This window comes from Schistocerca gregaria, chromosome 9 (genome assembly GCF_023897955.1).
Source record: "Schistocerca gregaria isolate iqSchGreg1 chromosome 9, iqSchGreg1.2, whole genome shotgun sequence".
Classification (NCBI taxonomy): domain Eukaryota; kingdom Metazoa; phylum Arthropoda; class Insecta; order Orthoptera; family Acrididae; genus Schistocerca; species Schistocerca gregaria.
The window spans coordinates 124,505,953-124,530,491 of record NC_064928.1 but is presented as its reverse complement, the minus strand read 5'-3'; the positions used below and the strand labels follow the sequence as shown (position 1 = coordinate 124,530,491).

The 24,539-nt window shown below is 43.7% G+C and overlaps 1 protein-coding gene across 2 annotated transcripts in view; it reads left to right on the top strand.

The window, feature by feature from the left end:
- The window catches only part of LOC126291911 (B-cell lymphoma/leukemia 11B), a 303,871-nt gene extending 294,261 nt beyond the window's left edge, over positions 1-9,610 (top strand). The window contains exon 7 of one of the 2 annotated variants that reach the window (XM_049985645.1): positions 1,692-9,610. In XM_049985645.1, the coding sequence (XP_049841602.1) occupies positions 1,692-3,830 (2,139 nt within the window). In that variant the 3' untranslated portion in view covers positions 3,831-9,610. Of the gene's footprint in view, positions 1-1,688 lie in introns of both variants that reach the window. The other variant, XM_049985644.1, reaches the window with a different exon arrangement.
- The last annotated feature ends 14,929 nt before the right edge of the window (positions 9,611-24,539 follow it).

Here is a 24,539-nt window from a genome sequence, read left to right as displayed (position 1 = left end):
AATGTTACATTTTATCCAACACACAATGACTAATTTCCGTAACAAATTTTGAAGACCTAGAGGTGAAGTCTGTCGAAACCGGATTTTGAAAATAACAGAACAGTTATGTGATCTTGGCTTTAGAAAGTTTTCACCATGTTCTTAAGGTGTGCATCTGAGATTTCGGTTTTATTTTTACTCTTTGTGTGCTTTATTCTTGAAAATAATTGTTCAGTAACGTACGTGCTTCCAAACGAAAGTGATATATAACGCATGACTGTGGTGCGGGGGATGTTGTGTCTTGGGCTAGTATGATTTCTAAACGTCTAACAAAGATACGTCATCAAATGTTTCTTTTTTTAATGTCAGACTGCAAGTCTATACGTTTCCTCTGAAAATCTTCTGGCAACGTATTTATATTGTTTTTGAAAGGCGTCAAACAAATATGAAAATTTTAATTACTTTTTCTAAAGTCTTAAAATCGATTTTCCAGATCGAGCACCAAGTATGGCTCTGTGTTTCATTGCATCTTTAGGATTATGTCTTAGCTTAGCAATTGCAATTTAAGTGGCCGTAAGCTAACAGACCAGCGCGTCTGACGGCTGACGGGTTGGCCGGTTATGAGAAAAAAACACAGTGTTAAGAACGGGATGGAGCATTGAGAGAATAGTACCATGCGGCAGGACTTTCAGACAGAAAATATTTTCAATTTATCGTAACTTTACGTAATTTTATAAACGGTATTTCATGGATTTTTTTCTTTTTTATTATTATTACCTGTCGCGTGACAGGTACTCACTTCTCGAGCCATACTGGTACTTACTTTGAGCCGTATGCGGCCTGTGGGCAGCAGGGTGGACACCCCTGTTCTAGAGGAACGTTCTTCTAAGACGAGGCTTCCCTTAGGGGTCCGCGGCCACCTTTCACCAAATCGTGTAAAATAATGAGTAAAATTATTGAATAAAAAATGTGAAAATCAAATTCATCACTTTTTTTTTTCGTGTGAAGAACATGTGTACTTTTACTTCAGGTCGTTTTTCCAAGCAGCCTTTGCAGTTCCTAAGTGAGAACGCATACACAACTTAGTGCCGGAGAATGCGGCTTCTCTGATCGACTGTATCGCAACAGTACGGGGGTCGTTTGCGCGCCGGCTCACGGCGGTAGATTCGCTGAAACCTTTTACTCAAGCGCGGAGCGAGCTATGTCGACAAACCGTATCGCTCGCTGGCACGTATGCGGCCGCAAGCATCATTAAATGTTAAACATTCTTTGTCAGTGCACTACCTATTTCATAAGTCGATTTTTGACCTTCAAGTTGTTTTCATTCATCTCTAAACCAAAGACTATTGATACTTTGGGGGGGGGGGGGGGGGGGGGTAGTCATTGGGAACATGGCACCTGCATTAAGAAGCTTTCAGTTCCCATGGGTTACGCTCTGACATTTAAAGTTACTGTGCTCTTGTCTGACTAGGGGTCCGCCATAGATTTTCAACTGAAGAAGGCGTCCAACCAGCTGAAAAAGTTGGGAAGCCCTGCTCTAAGACATTTGCGCTACAGATAACATTGAGATTGCCGCTCGCTGAAACTAGTAATTTGTGAAGCTCGTGCAATATTATTAGGAGCTTGAGTAGACATTTTAATACAGAATAGGTAAGGTGGCGTATTGCCAGCGCCATACAGAGGTTAGGCAGCTTGGACTTTGCCCGCAGCAGCAGCAGACGCCGCCCTCGGCAGGCAGCGACCATCAGCCGGCGCCCGGGACGCCCAATCCGCGACCCTCGTCCCCGCGGACGCCGCCCACGGCCGCTGCGCCGACGCCCTCGGACTCCGGCACAGCCGCCCCCGACGACGCCGGTGCCGCCGCCCCCGCCGACGGCGGCGTCGCGCAGAGCGGGCCGCTGACACCGTCCGCCGAGCCCGGCTCTCCGGGACCGGACGCGGTGCGCGCCTGCGAGTTCTGCGGCAAGAAGTTCCGCTTCCAGAGCAACCTGATAGTGCACCGGCGCACCCACACGGGCGAGAAGCCGTACAAGTGCGCCGTCTGCAACCACGCGTGCACGCAGTCCTCCAAGCTGAAGCGCCACATGAAGATCCACCGGCACTCGGCGTCTGCGCTGGCGCGCGTCACGCGCAGCTCGGTGGCCGCCGCGGCCGCCGCCGCCGCCGCCTCCGACGGCACCGCGCCCGACGCCACCTCGCACAACAACAACAACAACGGCAGCAACCACACGACGCCCGAAAACGCGTCGCGCACGGGGAGCGTCGAGGCGCTGGACGACGACGACGGCGACGAGGACGACGAAGACGAGGAGGAGGAGGAAGACGACGACGACGACGACGAGGAGGAGGAGGAGGAGGAGGAGGAGATGGAGCTGGAGGAGGAGGACGAGGACGATCTGGACGACGACGACCTCGGGGACGGCGACGGGGACGCGCCCGAGGACCTCACCACCAAGTCGACTTCGTCCACTCCGCCGGGCAACGTCACGTCCGGCGGCGGCGGTCAAGGAGACGGCAAGTCCGGAAGCGGCGCGGGGACCCCGAGGCCCGCCTCCGGTGCGCCGGCCACGCCGCTGGAGAAGATCTCTAACCAGGGTTCACTGGTGGGCGAGCTGATCGACAAGTTCGGCCTGAGCAACATCCAGCAGTACAGCGAGGCGTACAAGCAGGCGCTGCAGGAGTCGGTGGTCGGTTCGCAGCACCACCCGAACCACCACCACCATCACCACCACCCTCACTCCCAGACACCCCACAGCCTGATGCAGCTGAAAGAGGAGATCCTCGCGGGCCACCACGGGCAGCACCGCTCTGCTCTCATTTCGGACAACAACAACCAGAAACACCTGTCGACCAGTGCACTGCTGTCAGCGACGAGTAAGGAAAACGGCCTCACTGTGGAGAAGTCGGCGGCAGCGATGCGATTCCGTGAGGAGTTCGCGAAAAATATGATGGCTGCGGGCCAACCGCCTCTGGACTTAATGGGAGCCCCGCACGGCCTGTTCGGCGCGGCTGCGGCCGCAGCTGCCGCCGCCGCCGCTTTCGACTCCTCTTCGCCGTCGGCCGGCGCCTACGACGCCGCCAGCAAGAGGATCAAACTGGAGTTGGACCACCACACGTCATCCGTGTCGCAGCCGGCGCGAAGCGACCGAGCCGGTGACGGTCCGGGCAGCGGACTCTATGCCGGACTGTGGTTGCCCGCAATGGCGGCGGCGGCGCACCACCGCGACCACCTCTTCGGCGGTGCAGGGGCGGGTGACACGGTGGATCTCCTGGCGAACCACCACCGCAAGGACTCGCTGCTCAAGGTGGGCAAGTCCGGGCCCAGCCCGTCCACCCTCGCGGCGGCCCTCAACCTGGGCCTTCCACCCACGTCGGCTGCGGCAGCGGCCGCCGCCGCAGTCGCCGCCCAGCAGCAGCAGCAACAGCAGCAGCAGTCCCTCAAGAAGGACACGCGCCGCAACGACACCTGCGAGTTCTGCGGCAAGGTGTTCAAGAACTGCAGCAACCTCACCGTGCACCGGCGCTCGCACACGGGGGAGAAGCCCTACAAGTGCGAGCTGTGCTCGTACGCGTGTGCCCAGTCGTCCAAGCTGACGCGCCACATGAAGACGCACGGCCGCCTGGGTAAGGACGTGTACCGCTGCCGTTTCTGCGAGATGCCCTTCTCTGTGCCGTCGACGCTCGAGAAGCACATGCGCAAGTGCGTGGTGAACCAGAACAGCAAGGCGGCAGCCGCAGCCGCGGCGGCGGCGGCAGCGGCGGCGGCGGCGGCCGCCGGGGGCGGACACCTGCCGCTGGTCGGAGACGACACCGGCGACTCGTCCGCCTCCGCCACCAAGGACGCCACATGACTCTTCCCGTGGGGAGGGTTCCGCCACGTGCCCCCGCCGCCACTGCCGCTGCCGCCGCCGCAGAGCATCTACTGAGAGTCGGCCTCCCTCCTGCCGCCCCCGCATGCTGCCCCCCACGCCCCTGCGCTCGTCGGCTGGGGGCGCGGTGGCCGGGGCGCCAGGAGGGGTCGCAGGCCGGCTGCCAGCAGCTTCGCAGCAGTGCTGTCCTCCCACCACCACCCACACAACCCCCATTTTGCAGCACCGTCTCCACTGCCACCGCACCCTCTGCAGCACCAGTCACTCCTCCAGCCGCCTCAGCACCATCACCAGCAGCCGTCTCCAGTGTTCCCACAGCTCTCCGAATTTGGACAGCGTCTCGAAGATGTTGTCCCCTTTTCGGCAGCCGCCCATTTCTTCAGACCGTATTATCCTTAGAACGTGGGGCTTCAGTGGATTCGGTGGTACAGCAGCTTGAACCTGATTTACTCTCACACACATCACTTTTGCTTCCTTAAGGCTCCCTAAACAACTATTCTTCCCTCCTATCTCCTTGAAACTACTTGAACTTCACTAACGTTATTCATTACAAATAATATTGCTGGACCAAATTCTTTGTTTTCAGGTTTATATCATTTCCTGGATACTGGACTAAGCTCCAGCATCATATCCTCTTGGACATTCAGCCTTACAGTTTTCGTACTTATGTCTTGTCAACTCCCCATCCTTGCTCGTCATGCATCTTGAACCCTTGCCATTTCTGTTCCCTTGCCTTCAGATTCCCAATACACGTATAGTTATGTTCTATTTGTGTCCTTACTCAGGGCAAATAAGCGATATGCAGATAATACACTGAAAACTATTTGCAGCATTAACACAGCAGTAAATTTCAAACATTCCACCTATCTCTTCATACAACACAGTTACCGCTAATCCTATTTCCTTAATCAATGGGTAGTTATCAGATAAATCACCCACATTCTCCTCCCACAGCGTACCTGTGTCTGACTGCAGTGTACCTAAGTTCCTAGTGGCGGGAAACCTCCCCTTGGTCAGGTTTGGCCAAAGAAAAAGAGACACGTGCATTTCTGAATTTCACTTTGTTGAATTTCAGACAAGGACAGTTTCGTAATTTCCGTGGAATGTACATTATTATTGTGTCTGTAAATGCCAAGAGAAATGAAGAAATAACAGAAACATTCAGATCTGGTATTTGTGAGTTTTTCCCCTAACGTACAGTATGCAGCTCAAGACATTTAGCCATTGTTGTCAGTGGACGATACTGCACACTTTGGGCATGCTTAGCTGCGCAGGTACGAAATGTATCGGACTGAAAGTGGAAATAACGTGCAAAGTTTCCTCAGAAAGAATCTTCAGGTGAAAAACTGCGTTCTATTCGAGAAAGTTCCATAACAAATATAATGAAACTAGTGAGAAGGATGAAACGGACATCTTCCTATTTTTTGTATTATATGATCAGTAAAATGAATGTAACTGATACCAAAGCATTTGTGTAAAGTGTAAACATGTTTCAATAACTCGTTTGTAGACAAATACATATTGGTATCCTATGTAGAATATTAATATCATTAATGATATAATCATCATTATTATAATATATTATATTCGAAATTAAAGATTTTTGGGGTGATTATTACGACCTATGTTATTTTAAACTTATGTTGGGGTTCTTGTTGTTTGTATCTCTAGCATGAGCTGGTGGTATGACACTGTTTTGTTTCTTATGCGAGTTCTCATTCTTGGAGAAAAATGAGCATGTGTTAAAGGTGAAAGCTAGATCTGAGTGGATGGCCTTGATTTACATTTGAGTGAGAAAGACTGAAAAATAATTTCACTATATACATACTATTATAATATTTATTCCAAATAACTGAGGTTGCTTACCAAAAATATTTTCCTCTTGAGTGATGGATTATGAGAAATAATGTATGCTACACTAACCACTTCTGAAAATATTTGTATTTAGTAGATAACATTAGGGTCTGAGTGATTATTTAATTTTTCTACTATTCTGAAACATTTTATTTTCATTATCAACATGTAATTAGTCACTGAAGATGAACTATATGTTCCTAATAGGTGTAGCAACATTTACAGACACAGCCATTCCAGAAGCTACCATATTTAGGATCTTACCTGAAGTTATTCACTGTACATTCCAAGAAGTCAGTGATATAGACACATGCATCACCAGCTGAAAATTTAACTGTTGGTGATACGTGAATCATCTGACCACAAGACTGCTCAGAAATAAAATACTTGTACTCTTTACAGAATTGAAATATTGCCATGATTTTAATTCCTGTGTATAAAAGACAAATGAGTTCACAAAACTGCCAAGAAATTTCACTCTTTCATTTTGCATTTGTAGTATGATCACATCACTGATATTTAAATATCTGAAGTTACTGAGGAACTGAATTTTAACAGTATTGTGTGGAATAATTCTGACTTTTTCACTGTATGCATTGTTTGATGGCATTCTCTTTTTCTAATTTTTGTTCAAGACCTAATTATAATTCATGCAAATGTCTTATATCTATGTGACTACACCAGTTTCCCTGAATAGTCATTTTCAGTACTTCAGCTGATGAATCTTGACTTATTATTGTATCATTATATGCTGCATCGTTATGCAACACAAGTATATGTGTACAGTTTAACTCGGTGGAGCCTTGAATGTATGTGATGCTCAACATCATATGATGTTACTGTAGGCAGAAATTCATCTAATGGGCAGTTGAAAATGACTTGTCAAGGAATGTGTAGTCTTATATATTTTAGATGGAGTTTGACTGCAATCAGCCTTTATTGTCCAAACTGTGCTCATTGTTGCCCTATTCCTAACTCAGGATATATGAACGGTATAGGGTCATTACTTTATTTTTCTACCACAGTTAATTTGTTACAGCCACGAATGTCAGTTCACTCCAAAGATCCATGAAAATGTAGGTTTTATTGTAGCAGAAACATTCAATAATTCTGTGAAAGTTGCACTGTGCTCTGACAATTAGAAGTCAGGCATTCACAATGAGATTTTTCTTTATTTTTAAAATATTTAGCTGGAGTGTTATCTTTAAACTAATAATACTGCCTTAGAAAGATATTTCCCAAAATGAGATAAAATTCTGTAATCATTTCCAATTTTGCAATTTGTAAATATGTAGGTATATAATTTGCTGGAAACTATTAAAACACATCACCATATGATGACCGAAAGTCATTAAGTAAATGAATACGTTCACACAACTCAGTTTAATAAAATGGTTTCTTGAATAAGTCTGCTGTAAAAACTACTTTTTCCAGCAGATCTTTGGGGCTAACTGATAACCTGCGCTATGGCACTCACAATTAAACTTGAAGGTGATGAAATATGTAGCTGTAATTGTTTAAGATCAATTGAATGTCATAAGCAGTGCTCTGTGCCACATTTGACATCGATCTAAGATCTGTGAACTTTTTGTACTATTTCCCTATTAATAAGTTTTTTTCTGCCTTACACAAAAACTTTAATGTGACTGAATGAAAACTTTAACAACATAACAAACATTCTCCTTAAAACTGAAGTTACTATAAAGTGATACTGGTTCAAAAGATATGAATAATACACAATAGAGAAAAAAATTTTAATTTTCAAACAAGATGAATTACCTCTCATTCTATCTACTGACTTCATCTTTTATTCTTTGTGATATCCACTTTAAGACACATCTGGAGAAATTTTTGAAGGAAAGAGTTCATCATTTATAATCTTCCATTTCTATATGCTTCGTGTGCTGTGCTCAAGCTTTTTATTTGTAATTTCAAGTCGTTTCTCATTGTAAATTGAGACAATAAGTGAAAATTTATGTAAAAAGACATTTTATAAAATTTTTAATTCATTTCAGCTTTGGTCTAGCTGAAAACATGTCTTTATATAATAGCTATAAGGAAAAGAACGTTCATTAAACTACCTACTCTGTAGTTCCCCTAGTAATCTCAATGACACTGTGACTGTATACTTCGTTGCATAATCAGTATCAAGTAATTTTGCTTCTACTTCTGTGATTAATTTTCCAGATGGCAAATTTATCTCAACTGCTCATAATGCAGCTTCACACAACTTGCTCACTGCTCACTTCTGTGTCCTAAAATTGGTGCTTTTTTATAATAGGAACAGTTTCACAGTACTATGTGAGCTATTACATGTACAAGTGCTCAATGAGTTATGAAGACATATTTCTCTTAATCCGACTTACTCAGTTCATGTAAAAGGCCGCCATCATGAAGAACATAGGAATTTTTAAACAGTGTTTCTGTTTTTATATCATTCTTATACTATCAAAACGTTGTTAGTGTATGCGTCTTTATCAAGAAGTCTATAGGAGCTCTAGAACCTAGTAATGATTTGTCACAGAACAGAAACGTTACTCAAGAAGAGAACAGTATACATGTATGGAATACAGTAGCACAACTCCACCCACAGGGTATACCAAATAAAAACACACATTATGTGTATTCTGCTGTTCTTTAGTAAACTTATCATTCTCCTCTTGGTCATCACTGTTCTTTGCGAGCGATTGTTGTGAAACACTGTAAAATGTTATTCAGGGTAATATATGACTGTAAGGACAAAAATTATGATACCAGTAGCAGCAATCTTTTGGAGGAAAGAAAGTTGCAAAGTTTCAGATGTAACATATGACAGATATATTTATAAATTAAATCCTTCCCAAGTATTTCCTCCCACGTTTAGAGTAGCTATAATACCCCAGTAACATATAAATATCTTTTCAAGGTGAATGGAATCTTCAGTGGCCATGCTGACCAAAAATAAATGTCATGTACTAAATAGTTTGACCTCTTCCAGATATTGACACGTCATAATGCTATTGTTATTATTATTATTTTTATTTAAATTACTCTGTAGAGAAATAGGTGTCATGGATCACTCCTAACCTTAGTTGGAACACCAAAAGCTACTCCCTTTAGTGTAAGAGACATGTAGAAAAATGTTTCATATAACAATTTGCTTTACTCAGTTACACTAATGGTGAATCCTATAGCTGTCACGGATATGAAATTTGAAAATATGAATAATTATTGGGGTTATTTTTAAAACTATGGAACTTAGGTGAATACATCAGTGTAAAGTTTTTTGGAAGTGTTATCTTATTAATGAAGTGGCATATCAGATATTACTGATATTGCCGAAGTCAGAAACACAACTGTGGTTTCTTGATAACAAATCAAATTGGAGTAGTGTGGACTAAAATTATTCACCTTCAGAAATGTGGTGGATGAATTATACAGTTCCTGTAGAATTGTGTCTCCAGGCATTCATTGACATTATCTCTATGTATTCACTCTCATAAGCTTCATTTTCGAAATAAAAAAGTGTATGCAAAGTCTTTTTCCAAGCCTCAGATTTAATTTTCTACATAGGAATTTAATGGAACTGGGTGACAGTTTTTAAAAAGTCCAAAATTATATTTACTACACTAGTTTCCTTAAATGGAAGAAATTGTTTTTCTATGTAGAAGCCCTACACGTCTGTTACACAAAATGATAAAATGAACAGTCTTTCAAAGACACAGATTTCCTTATTAAATTTTAGCAGAATTTCTGTTTCAAAGATTGATTGTTTTAATGGTTATTTAATATTATTACCACTATTACTATTTATTTGTACATTTTATGTACTGAACTATGGAGAACAGGAAACTGAATATGTGTATTTATGATTGTCATTGAAACAAGAATAATTATTTGTTTTTATTAAAGGACAATGTACAAGTGTTTCAGTTGTCTTTTTATTATTATCTAAGAAGCAATAATCCCATTCTGTACCTTATATACCTAAGTTTTAAGAACTATGTCTCAGAAAATTTATGTGAGTCGCTTAATTTAGGACCTGTGTTATTGTTTGAGAAACAGCAAATTTATCCATATTTATTTTTGATTCAGTTCAGTTATATGATGGCACTGAGATACATTATCATGTGTTTTATTGACAGAATGAGAACTTTGCATGTTTGAAAATTAGGAATTCAAAAAACTAGTTAAGTTGCAAAAAATCAACAGTACCTTTGGAAACAGCATTACACAGCATGCAGGAGTACATTTGAGTCAAAGTTTTAAAAGATAAAGAATGAAGAGTAAGTTGAATTTCAGAACTCTTTAAATGTTCCCCAAGTGTGTCTTCCAGCTGACATATGGTGAAAGACAGAAACCACTCATTATATCTTTGTCAATGTAACTGAAGTGCTGTGAGATATCACTTCAGCTGACATTGTTCATTGTGCCAACTTTTACATATCCCTCCACTAAACAAAAATATTTTGAGAATAAATGACAACTTTTTTGCATTTTACTCATCCTTCATTAGCCATAATTACTACAGTACAACACGTTCATCTTTTTACTGTTGAGATGTAATAAATATCATTCACTGCAGCTGAAATCAAGTTCCATTAAAGCTCTGACTCTTTAATTGGCAACTGGAGAATATCTGCTTGCTGAAGTGCCCTCTAAGCAGTAATTAGACAGATGCACACCATTCAGCCAACAGGAATCTGAAAGCACTCATCCAGATGTTGAGGAATATGTCTACAACCATTTACACAGACCTTTCCTACTTACACAGCTCTGCTGAGTAAGTCTGAGAATATGTTCTAGAGACAATATTTGTATACAGTCAGCCATCATGTAATATGTAGTAACTAGATCAAAATATTACATTAATACTTATAAGTGAATGATAATGAGATAGGTAATTTGAATATAACATAAGGAAGTCAGGTTTTGAGACAAGTTTGTTGCAAAACAACTTGCTATGAATAAATGCTAGCCTGCATATCTTTCTCCTTGTACTCGGTGTAATGAAGGGTCTGACTGAGATAACATGTTGAGAAACAGGAAAAATATGCATGGACAGTTATATTACACGTACATTTGCTTTTCGGAAAAGGTAACGGTGTCAAAGAATGTGGACTTCACTGTAGAATGTCAAAATTATGAAAATCAGGAATAAAGAAAAATTGTTTGGTAGCCAAAAATGGTATAAGATCTACCGAGTCTACGAGTAAAGTGTATGGAGTACAAATACAAGTTAGTATATAAGTAAATCAAAGTGTGAAATAAAAGAAAACAATATAATATGATACAAGCAGAAAACTAACTGGAGAGATGGAAGACTGTATTCGCACATTGCTAGTTTCACATGTTCATGAGTACAGGTACTTGAGCAACTGGAATATATGTACAGAAGAAGAGCGGAAGCGGATGGTGTGATACAATTACACATATATGCCAATTTTCATGTATAACACGTCGATGCCATGCTCAGATCAGAAAGTACTGTAGAGCACAAAGTCTTCTGCTATTCTCAACTTACGTCACATTCCTGCTGAATTTCTATTGCAGACAAGACAGCTCTGATAACTCCTTAATTTTTCTTGCTGTTTGTATGATTTGTTAATTCCCATGTACACCTCTGGTTCTCACTCTTCGGCACAGTCCGAGTCACGCTTACATTCACTGGAAAACAACCGTGCCCACGGTTCATACTGACATGATAGGTCCTGCAGTAGCCTGCTTCATTCGACTGATCCTATGCAGTGATATGCGTAAGTCTAATACCAGTTACATCACATATCAGCAGCGTTGTGCAACTGTAGATGGCACATGGTATCAAACTATCTCACTATGGTCACTCAGATGAATGTAAGAGGCTACTGGAGATTGGTATAACTGATGAACGAACCATAATTTTACAAACTAGTCGCAATTTCAGCTAAAGTAGAAATACACTCCTGGAAATTGAAATAAGAACACCGTGAATTCATTGTCCCAGGAAGGGGAAACTTTATTGACACATTCCTGGGATCAGATACATCACATGATCACACTGACAGAACCACAGGCACATAGACACAGGCAACAGAGCATGCACAATGTCGGCACTAGTACAGTGTATATCCACCTTTCGCAGCAATGCAGGCTGCTATTCTCCCATGGAGACGATCGTAGAGATGCTGTATGTAGTCCTGTGGAACGGCTTGCCATGCCATTTCCATCTGGCGCCTCAGTTGGACCAGCGTTCGTGCTGGACGTGCAGACGGCGTGAGACAACGCTTCATCCAGTCCCAAACATGCGCAATGGGGGACAGATCCGGAGATCTTGCTGGCCAGGGTAGTTGACTTACACCTTCTAGAGCACGTTGGGTGGCACGTGATACATGCGGACGTGCATTGTCCTGTTGGAACAGCAAGTTCCCTTGCCGGTCTAGGAATGGTAGAACGATGAGTTCGATGACGGTTTGGATGTACCGTGCACTATTCAGTGTCCCCTCGACGACCACCAGAGGTGTACGGCCAGTGTAGGAGATCGCTCCCCACACCATGATGCCGGGTGTTGGCCCTGTGTGCCTCGGTCGTATGCAGTCCTGATTGTGGCGCTCACCTGCACGGCGCCAAACACGCATACGACCATCATTGGCACCAAGGCAGAAGCGACTCTCATCGCTGAAGACGACACGTCTCCATTCGTCCCTCCATTCACGCCTGTCGCGACACCACTGGAGGCGGGCTGCACGATGTTGGGGCGTGAGCGGAAGACGGCCTAACGGTGTGCGGGACCGTAGCCCAGCTTCATGGAGACGGTTGCGAATGGTTCTCGCCGATACCCCAGGAGAAACAGTGTCCCTAATTTAGTGGGAAGTGGCGGTGCGCTCCCCTACGGCACTGCGTAGGATCCTACGGTCTTGGCGTGCATCCGTGCGTCGCTGCGGTCCGGTCCCAGGTCGACGGGCACGTGCACCTTCCGCCGACCACTGGCGACAGCATCGATGTATTGTGGAAACCTCACGCCCCACGTGTTGAGCAATTCGGCTTTACGTCCACCCGGCCTCCCGCATGCCCACTATACGCCCTCGCTCAAAATCCGTCAACTGCACATACGGTTTACGTCCACGCTGTCGCGGCATGCTACCAGTGTGTTCCATTTTCCATTTCCAGGAGTGTAATAAACAGATCCATTTAGAAGCACTAATTGGTTCCATAAACATTCACTGCAGAAAATATATAATAAAACTAAAAACAACATGAAACACAAGTTTAAATGAGCATCACGGCAACAAATTATTATTACAGTTTAGACGTACAAGGTGTACAACTTTGCTTCCGCCGTATTTCCCCAACATTTGAGGCTTTATAAAAACAAAATGGTTACACATGTATCATCCCAAACATTTTCCCTCGCTGGCCACTACATTCGCCCATCTTCCTGGTAGTGTACGAATCCCGCGTCGAAAACATTGTTCATCTTTTGAAGCGATCCACGAGTCGATCCGATTTGTGACTTCTTGATGAGATCGGGCGTGTTGGTCAGCCAGGCCATGCGCCATTGATCTAAACAGGTGATAGTCAGAGGGAGCAATGTCTGGAGAATACATTAGCTCTTCCCATTTTAACGTTTCCAAGTACGTTTTGACCTCTTTTGCAACGTGGGGTCGAGCGTGGTCGCGCTGCAAAATCACTTTATCGTGCCTCTCGCTGTATTGCGGCCGTTTGTCTTTCAATGCTTTGCTCAAACGCTTTAATTGCGTTCGATAACGAGCACCTGTCATTGTTTCACTTGGTTTTAACACCTCATAGTACACGACGCCGAACTGGTGCCACCAAATGTAGGGCATGATCTTGGGGCCGTGAATATTCGGTTTGGCCGTCGACGTGGAAGTATGGCCGGGATATCCTCATGATTTTTATGCGTTTAGGGTTATCGCAATGAACCCATTTTCCGCCCCCAGTCACAATGCGATGCAGAAATCCCTTCCGTTTTTGCCTCTGAAGCAACTGTTTACAAACACAAACGTCGTTCAACGTCTCTTGGTTTCAATTCACACGGGACCCATGCTCCTTCTTCCCGAATCATGCGCATAGCCTTCAGACGTGTTGAAATGGCTTGCTGTGTTACTCCCACTATCGTGCCAATTCTTCTTGAGTCTGACGCGAGTCTTCACTCAGAAATATCTCCAGTTCTGCATATTCGAAAACATTCTCTCGTCAACCACTATGCCTGTTTACGACCTTAAAATCACCGTTCTTGAAGCGTTAAAACCCCTCACGACACGTTCTTTCACTAATAGCATCCTTACCATACCATGAATATCAAGAGCTCAGATGGCAACCCAGTTCTAAGCAAAGGAGGAAAAGCAGAAAGGTGGAAGGAGTATATAGAGGATATATAAAAGGACGATGTACTTGAGGACAATATTATGGAAATGGAGTAGGATGTAGATGAAGACGAAATGGGAGATAAGATACTGCGTGAAGAGTTTGACAGAGCACTGGAAGACCTGAGTCGAAACAAGGCCCCGGGAGTAGGCAACATTCCATTAGAACTACCGACGGCCTTGGGAGAGCCAGTCCTGTCAAAACTCTACCATCTGGTGTGAAAGATGTATGAGACAGGCGAAATACCCTCAGACTTCAAGAAGAATATAATAATTTCAATCCCAAAGAAAGCAGGTGCTGACAGATGTGAAAATTACCGAACTATGAGTTTAATAAGTCACAGCTGCAAAATACTAACGCGAATTCTTTACAGACGAATGGAAAAACTGGTAGATGCGGACCTCGGGGAGGATCAGTTCGGATTCCGTAGAAATGTTGGAACACGTGAGGCAATACTGAACTTACGACTTATCTTAGAAGAAAGATTAAGAAAAGGCAAACCTAAGTTTCTAGCAATTGTAGACTTAGAGAAAGCGTTTGACAATGTTGACTGGAAGACTCTCTTTCAAATTCTGAAGGTGGCAGGTGTAAAATACAGTGAGCGAAAGGCTATTTACAATTTGTACAGAAACCAGATGGCAGTCATAAGAGTCGAGGGGCATGAAAGGGAAGCAGTGGTTGGGAAACGAGTGAGACAGGGTTGTAGCCTCTCCCCGATGTTATTCAATCTGTATATTGAGCAAGCAGTAAAGGAAACAAAAGAAAAATTCGGAGTAGGTATTAAAATTCACGGAGAAGAAGTAAAAACTTTGAGGTTCGCCGATGACATTGTAATTCTGTCAGAGACAGCAAAGGACCTGGAAGAGCAGTTGAACGGAATGGACAGTGTCTTGAAAGGAGGATATCAGATGAACATCAACAAAAGCAATACGAGGATAATGGAATGTAGTCAAATTAAATCTGGTGATGCTGAGGAAATTTCCTAGAGACACTTAAAGTAGTAAAGGAGTTTTTCTATTTAGGAAGTAAAATAACTGATGATGGTCGAAGTAGAGAGGATATAAAATGTAGACTGGCAATGGCAAGGAAAGCGTTTCTGAAGAAGAGAAATTTTTAACATCGAATATAGATTTATGTATCAGGAAGTCGTTTCTGAAAGTATTTGTATGGAGTGTAGCTATGTATGGAAGTGAAACATGGACGATAACTAGTTTGGACAATAAGAGAATAGACGCTTTCGAAATGTGGTGCTACAGAAGAATGTTGAACATTAGGTGGGCAGATCACGTAACTAATGAGGAGGTATTGAATAGGATTGGGGAGCAGAGAAGTTTTTTGCACAACTTGACTAGAAGAAGGGATCGGTTGGCAGGACATGTCCTGAGGCATCAAGGGATCACAAATTTAGCATTGGAGGGCAGTGTGGAGGGTAAAAATCGTAGAGGGAGACCAAGAGATGAATACACTAAGCAGATTCAGAAGGATGTAGGTGGCAGTAGGTACTGGGAGATGAAGAAGCTTGCACAGGACAGAGCAGCATGGAGAGTTGCATCAAACCAGTCCCAGGACTGAAGACCACAACAACAACAACAACAACAACAACAACAACCATACGTAGTTGAGAGCATTCGATGAGACTCAGCCTCTGTTTTCTTCACATTGAACCAAAACAGCAACACCTTCTAAAAATGAGAATTAGGCTCATAAACTAACATTTTCCATCAAGAACAACGTTATGATGCAGACACAAATTGACTAATGTTTGAAGGAGGTTATGTTGGCCGAGGTCCAAGCTAAATGCCTGACGTCTGCGATCTATTTCTTCCAGCCGCTACTTACCGTTGTCGCCACCTATCGGCAAACGGCGGAAGCAAAGTTGTACACCTTGTAATTTTAAAATAGTTATCTTTATTTAAATTGCACCACTAATATCTTCTTCATGGAAACGTACAACTGTCAGACAAATATGAACTGTAATTCCTAACAGTAAGGAATGATGTTCTGTGAAGGATACCGTTGACAGCTAATGTTTGTTTGAATTAAGTTTTGAGCGAATGCAGAGGTTAGTCAAGATGTCTTTGGTATGATAATAGGTTACTTATTGCTGTTTTTAAACAGAACCTCTCCCGACAACGGCCAGTACGTCTTTGTACTGAAATACTGTGTGGAGAAAACTGCGCAAATATTCATTACGACATGATAAGACTTGAGAGTAGGGCAACTGTTTGCAACTCGCCTTAAATGATCAAAAATTTAAAACTACGAAAAAGTTAAGTAACTTACGATTACAATATCAATTATTTACAAATAGCATCAGTTATCTGTTACAAATATGTGTGTGTACAAATTTGTAGGGGTTTGAATTGGAACAACCACTATGCAAATACAGTCTGCAAAGGAGGTTTCTTATAAAACAATTGTGCTGCCCATACTCGAACATCGCTCCGGTGTGTTGGACCTGTACCAAGGAGGACCAACGGGGGATGTTGAAGCATACAGAGAAGGCCACCACAAATTGTCACAGGTTTCTTTGGCCCATGAGTCATCGTCACAAAGATTAAGTGAAAAATTGAGAAATATATTTCAACCACGTACCGAGCGACCGTGAAGACAGCATCAGTATAATAATAGTGAGCGCGTGGGAGCTTCTGAAATCATCCTTCTCGCGCTCGATACTTGAAAAGGGCGGGATGAAGATGTAATATATGCGGAGGACATTTGATGATGAAAAAGACAAATTGATGCAGAAACAAAACAGTTTGCGGGAGAAGTTTTATGCTTTCATGACTTTAGGTTGGCATCATTGACATGAGCTGAGAACAGCTCAGGGATAAAAAAAAATTATCACCTCAATACTGCATTTAACCATGGCAAGTCAGCCTGAAGTTTCCATATAATTTAAAGATAGCTCAGTTTTCTGCTTTCTGTAGGTGAAAAACCGCCTACAGGTTTTTTTTCTCGAGTGACTTTGCGGTATGGTGAAAGTAGTATGAACCGCGGAAATTTTTTGAAGTCGGTAGAACTGTTCAAAAAATTGGTCGAACCTCACCGACTGACGTGCAACTTCACACCATTGAAAGACCGCTATGAAAGTGAAGGTGGCCCTTTTCTGAACAAGATTTTAATGTGTGATGGAACTTCGGTTCACCATTTTCAACCGGAGTCCAAAAGACAAAGCGTGGAATGCAAACACACCAGCTCACCCGTACGAATGAAATTCGTACGCAACTATCACTGGGAATAGTCATATTGACCGTGTTTTGTTATGCTCAACGTGTCGTCTTTTGTGATATTTGAAACATCAGCGTACAATAAACAATGCCTACTACTCTGACATTCTGATGATCAAAGTAAGCCAAGTATGAGAGAAAAGCGTCGTGAATCTTCAAGAAAACTTGTGATGTTTGATACACGTCAACGTTCGGCCTCGCACCGAACGACTGCAAAAAATGGCAAGACGGAGCGGAGCAGCGCCTCTGAGGAAGTCCAGCGCAGTCCTGGACGAAACGTAAGGATCAGAAAAGTTCTTGGACCACGACCTCACATCCCGGAAAGTATATCAACAGCCATGTCACTCGGTCGTGAAAGCCTTCATTCTACAGTCCCTATACGGCTCCCGTGGATTTTCGTTCTTTGCTCCACCCAAGGAGGGGTTACGAGGAGGAAGTTTAGCAACAAAGTGGAGATCAAAGAATTTGTGGGAAAGTGGCTTTGATGATCAGACAAGACATTATATAATAAAATACAGATTGCTGTTATAGTAGTTTAATGGTGTATTTATTGCTTTAGAGCCCTTTGTGGTAGCCTGCCATTTTCAGACCCTCTGACAAGGTTCCATAACGTTTTTCTTAAATGTTATTATAATATTGGTTAATTGCATTTTCTGATACACAAATTTGGTACTTGCGTCCTTATATGTCATTAGTGGTCGCTGTTACTCTATATTGTACTACAACGTGGCCTACATTTATGAATCTGGTTATAAAGCTGTTTTGTGGATTGCTCCTTTTCTTAATCGCAGCGTGCAACTTCAGTACGAGATATCGATATCACACGAGAACTAGTGAAAAGGACGCACGTGCATTCTTCAAGCACTAAAAGAACTATAACAACAACGTGAAACTAATGAAATTAGCAATGAAAATTTTAAACATTTTACCTAAACGATTAACAACGAACTTACTTGAAGAGCTGGAAATCTACATACACACAATACAACGCCGAGATGGCATATTAAATAGACAAACGTATTTGAAACATAAACATTTCACACAAAATGGTATTGAATTTCTAACCAAAGATAACAGACACCAACAACTACCCAAAGACACATCGATTACAAGGATCATACATACAACCCAAAATGATAATATCAAAACACCGTAGCAACCGAAACCGTACAGCATCTTTGGCCAACTGTCACAACCGTCAATCTGTCAAATCTGACAATAAAACGTCTAATTATAAAAATGACAGGAAAGTACAATTAACAGCAGGAGCAAATCCTAAAACGTCTTATAACGTAAGACTTCTGAATCTACGCAAGGTTGTAATGTAATACAGAGTTACAGCGACCACATGGACATAAGCAAAAAAAAATTTATATCCGAAACTACAATAAAATACAAAAATATTATGAAACTTTCGTAGGTAGTCTGAAGAGGGCAGTCTTGCCGAAATGGATCAAACATACTAAAGACGTCATTAAAGTACCACTGCTTCAATCTGGACTTTGGTACATAATGTCTCTAAGAGACATCTCCAACTCTGGGGACCCATAAAGTAGACAATACTATTTTCCATCAGGTGTAAAAAAAAGTGATTCATCATTGAGACAAGAGTATTAACTTCGGTGGGGATCATGTTCAGTAGTAGTAGATGTCTCATTTTGTGAAAATACACGGTATTGTTTTTCTACATCAATTTGTTTCTTTAATTATTGAATATCTATACTTGTACAGTAAGAAACGCCTTCTTTCATACACTTCATAAGTCTTTACAAATCGTACATTTACACGTCGTCCGCTAGGTGATTTTAGCTTTGTAGCATGTTCAACCATTATTATAATAAGGTGCTATGGTGCTTGAAGAAAAAAAAAAAACCACCGTCCACATTCATGCAAGAACACAATTTACTCGTCTCGTTTAATTGTCAAACATGCTTTATCACAGGTCTTGGTATCTTCAGTGGATATTTTCGTTTCTTGTTTTTGAAAAAAATACCCTACGAGCAAATTTTATCTACGCAAGGAATATGGCGCACCTGGATGATTTCTAGGCCTATACAGGGTGCTCTCAATCAACAGGGTGTTACAAAAAGGTACGGCCAAACTTTCAGGAAACATTCCTCGCCCACAAATAAAGAAAAGATGTTATGTAGACATGTGTCCGGAAACGCTTAATTTCCATGTTAGAACTTATTTTAGTTTCGTCAGTATGTACTGTAAATTTTTACAATCAACATGTGTGGGCTGACGAGAATCCGCACGCAATTGTGCAATCACGTCATCAGCACAGATTTTCTGTGAACGTTTGCACAGGCATTGTTCGTGATGTCTTGATTGGGCCCCATGTTCTTCCACCTACGCTCAATGGAGCACGTCATCATGATTTCATACGGGATACTCTACCTGTGCTGCTAGAACATGTGCCTTTAGAAGCACGACACAACATGTGGTTCATGAACGATGGAGCTGCTGCACATTTCAGTCGAAGTGTTCGTACGCTTCTCAGCCACAGATTCGGTGACCGATGGATTGGTAGAGGCGGACCAATTCCATGGCCTCCACGTTCTCCTGACCTCAACCCTCTTGACTATCATTTATAGGGGCATTTGAAAGCTCTTGTCTACTCAACCCCGGTACCAAATGTAGAGACTCTTCGTGCTCGTATTGTGGATGGCTGTAATGCAATACGCCACTCTCCAGGGTTGCATCAGCGCATCAGGGATTCCATGCGACGGAGGGTGGATGCATGTATCCTCGCTGACGGAGGACATTTTGAACATTTCCTGTAACAAAGTGTTTGAAATCACGCTGGTACGTTCTGTTGCTGTGTGTTTCCATTCCATGATTAATGTGATTTGAAGAGAAGTAAGAAAATGAGCTCTAACATGGAAAGTAAGCGTTTCCGGACACATGTCCACATAACATATTTTCTTTGTTTGTGTGTCAGGAATGTTTCCTGAAAGTTTGGCCGTACCTTTTTGTAACACCCTGTAAATCCAAAGATGGGTCGCCAGCCTCGCTCAGACCCGCCACACAGGGTTGAAACACTCCGTTCCTCTATGCCACTATTCACTGCCGTGAAACCATCTGACTAAGCCATCTGAGAGCCTGCAGAAGCTGCCCAAATTCGACCACTGGACTAGACGACGAACACTTCAATCTGTCACTACGCTGTGCGCAACCGGTTTCTCCCATCTCTTCTGTAGACAACACAGGAACACGATCTAATGCAAAAGAGGATAAGGATATGAACAGGCATTCCAGACTTAAATATCTATTGGACGAAGACTCAACTCATTCTCCTTTTAATAACCCTCGCCGGAAGGCTTTCACTACCGGATGGTACTGTTGTTGATAATTCTTCCGGGTTATATGGCCGTGGTCCATGGAATTCTTCTATTCCTAACGTTTCGTCCAATACTACATTGGACATCCTCCTGTTGACTGGACTCAGCAGGACCAGCCATACCTCTGAGGATGTCTAATGTAGTATTGGACCAAACGTTAGGAATAGAAGAATTCCATGGACCACGCCCATATAACCCGGAAGAATTATCAACAACACTCTTCAGGCGGCTCTTACCCAGCTGTCCGTGTACGCTCGCTAAAATCAACACTCAGCCCGAAAACCAGGACTAGATAATTCATTGCCCACGCTAGTGAAAGGGAACGCACTTCCAACACTTACGAACTTTCCACTTGTAGAGAACAACGTTACTACTACACTCCTGGAAATTGAAATAAGAACACCGTGAATTCATTGTCCCAGGAAGGGGAAACTTTATTGACACATTTCTGGGGTCAGATACATCACATGATCGCACTGACAGAACCACAGGCACATAGACACAGGCAACAGAGCATGCACAATGTCGGCACTAGTACAGTGTATATCCACCTTTCGCAGCAATGCAGGCTGCTATTCTCCCATGGAGACGATCATAGAGATGCTGGATGTAGTCCTGTGGAACGGCTTGCCATGCCATTTCCACCTGGCGCCTCAGTTGGACCAGCGTTCGTGCTGGACGTGCAGACCGCGTGAGACGACGCTTCATCCAGTCCCAAACATGCTCAATGGGGGACAGATCCGGAGATCTTGCTGGCCAGGGTAGTTGACTTACACCTTCTAGAGCACGTTGGGTGGCACGGGATACATGCGGAAGTGCATTGTCCTGTTGGAACAGCAAGTTCCCTTGCCGGTCTAGGAATGGTAGAACGATGGGTTCGATGAAGGTTTGGATGTACCGTGCACTATTCAGTGTCCCCTCGACGATAACCAGAGGTGTACGGCCAATGTAGGAGATCGCTCCCCACACCATTATGCCGGGTGTTGGCCCTGTGTGCCTCGGTCGTATGCAGTCCTGATCCATCATTGGCACCAAGGCAGAAGCGACTCTCATCGCTGAAGACGACACGTCTCCATTCGTCCCTCCATTCACGCCTGTCGCGACACCACTGGAGGCGGGCTGCACGATGTTGGGGCGTGAGCGGAAGACGGCCTAACGGTGTGCGGGACCGTAGCCCAGCTTCATGGAGACGGTTGCGAATGGTCCTCACCGATACCCCAGGAGCAACAGTGTCCCTAATTTGCTGGGAAGTGGCGGTGCGGTCCCCTACGGCACTGCGTAGGATCCTACGGTCTTGGCGTGCATCCGTGCGTCGCTGCGGTCCGGTCCCAGGTCGACGGGCACGTGCACCTTCCGCCGACCACTGGCGACAACATCGATGTACTGTGGAGACCTCACGCCCCACGTGTTGAGCAATTCGGCGGTACGTCCACCCGGCCTCCCGCATGCCCACTATACGCCCTCGCTCAAAGTCCGTCAACTGCACATACGTCCACGCTGTCGCGGCATGCTACCAGTGTTAAAGACTGCGATGGAGCTCCGTATGCCACGGCAAACTGGCTGACACTGACGGCGGCGGTGCACAAATGCTGCGCAGCTAGCGCTATTCGACGGCCAACACCGCGGTTCCTGGTGTGTCCGCTATGCCGTGCGTGTGATCATTGCTTGTACAGCTCTCTCGCAGTGTCCGGAGCAAGTATGGTGGGTCTGACACACCGGTGTCAATGTGTTCTTTTTTCCATTTCCAGGAGTGTACCTTGCAGTAGTTATTCAGAGATGAAGCTCAAACAGGACAGAATAGAATGGACAGCTGCATCAAACCAGTATTTTGGAGTGCAGACCTCAACAAAAAGAAGAAGCTTCATAATTTGAAAGAACGTGCGTATTCCACTTAACCCTTTCAAAATATTTCTCCAAGTCTACAACTTCTATAATCGTAGGTTTGCCTTTCCTCAACCTATCTTCTCTGGTAAGTATTGCCTCCCGCATCCCTACATTTCTTAGCAATCCAAACTGATCTTCTACGAGGTCAGCTTCTGCCAGTTTTTCCACTCTTTTGTAAACAAATCGTGTTAGTACTTTGCAGCCGTGACTTATAAACTGATAGTTCGATAACATGCACACCTGTCAACACCATCTTCCTTTGAAATTGGAATAACTACGTTCTTCTTGAAGTGTGAGGGCATTTCACCTGTCTTATACATCTTGCACACCAGGTGGAATAGTTTAGTCGTTGTTGGTTCTCCAAAGGGTCTCAGTGGTTGTGAAGGAATGTCGTTTACTCCAGACGCCTTGTTTCGGCTTACATCTTTCAGTGCTGTGTCAGATTCTTCTCGCAGTATCATATCCCCCATCTCATCTACATCGCTTTCAATTTCTATATTACTGCCTCCAAGCATGTTTCCATTCCACATCCCCTCCACCTTCTATCTTTCCATTCTTTGCTGAGGACTGTTTTCCCAACTGAGCTACCGTTAATCATACAGTTGGTTACGTTGTCTCCGAAGGCCCCTTCAATTTTCCTAGAGGGTTAGCTATCTTTTCCCTTAATGATATATACTTATATTTCGTTACACTTTTCCTCTTGCCAGTCTTGCCTAGGCATTTTGTACTTCCTGTAAGTCTCATGTTTTAGACTGATGTTTTGCCTTTCGCCTGCTTCATTTGCTGCATTTTGAAATGTTCTCCTTTGATCAGTTAAATTCAATACTTCCTGTGTTATCCAAGGCCCTGTCTTTTCACCAGTTTGATCTTGTGCTGCCTTCACTGTTTCGTCTCTCAAAGCTACTCGTTCGTCTTCCACTGTATTCCGTTCTCCTGTTGTCAGTCGTTGCCTAATGTTTCCTCTGAAACTTTAAATAACCCCTGGTTCTTTCAACATATCCAGATTCATCTCCTTTATTACCCAACTTTTTGCAGTCTCTTCGGATTTAATCTACAGTTCACAACCGATAAACTGTGATCAGAATCCAAATCCGCCCCCTGGAAATGTGTTACAGTTTAAATCCTGGCTCCAAAACATCAGTCTGAATACTCTCGGTCTCTCCTCGTCTTTTCCACGTATAAAGCCTTCTTCGATAATTCTCTAAAGGTGTATTAGCTGTTATTAAATTGTGTGCTGTGCAAAATTCTGCTAGGTGGATTCTTCTTTCCTTTCCCCATCTACATTCACTTATTATTATCCTTGGAAATTTGTGGTAAGTATTATAGGACCAAACTGCTAAGGTCATCGGTCTCTAAGCTTACATACTACTTAATCTAACTTAAAGTAACTTAGGCTAAGGACAACACACACACTCATGCCCGAGGGAGGACTCGAACTTCCGGCGGGGGGAAGCCGTGCGCACCGTGACAAGGCGCCCTAGACCGCGAAGCTACCCCGCGCGGCTGTTGTTATTTCTTCGTTCCTTATCCTGCTATAAAATCTATTTCTTTTCTCCCTTAACTATCTGAATAATTTCTTTGATTGTATCATACGTTTCTTCAATCTCTAGAACAGGTGTGGGCAAATAGCAGCACGCGGGCCACATGTGGCCCGCGGAGGGGTTCTGTGTGGCCCGCCGTTATAAAAATCATAGGAAAAACAAAATTTCTCTTCCCCGCCCGACTAAAAAAATCCGCGAGCGTCTGTGGTATTTGGTAGTGCGTACTACCGACAGATGTCTCTACAGTCACGCAACCAACCAAGCTGCACGTGGGCGCGGTGGATTATGGGAGCACTACCATGAGCCACCAGGGGCACGGAAAAAAGCGCTGTGCATCCTACTATTGGCGCAAATCTATGCTCCACGCGGTGGCTGATGGGAGAGATGTATTTCTCCCGCGCTGAGTGAATAGTAGGACGTTCAGAGCAATTTTCTTCTTTTTCGGGTGGTTTACTTGTGTTTTGTCTGTGCAGCAGTACAACGTAATACATATAT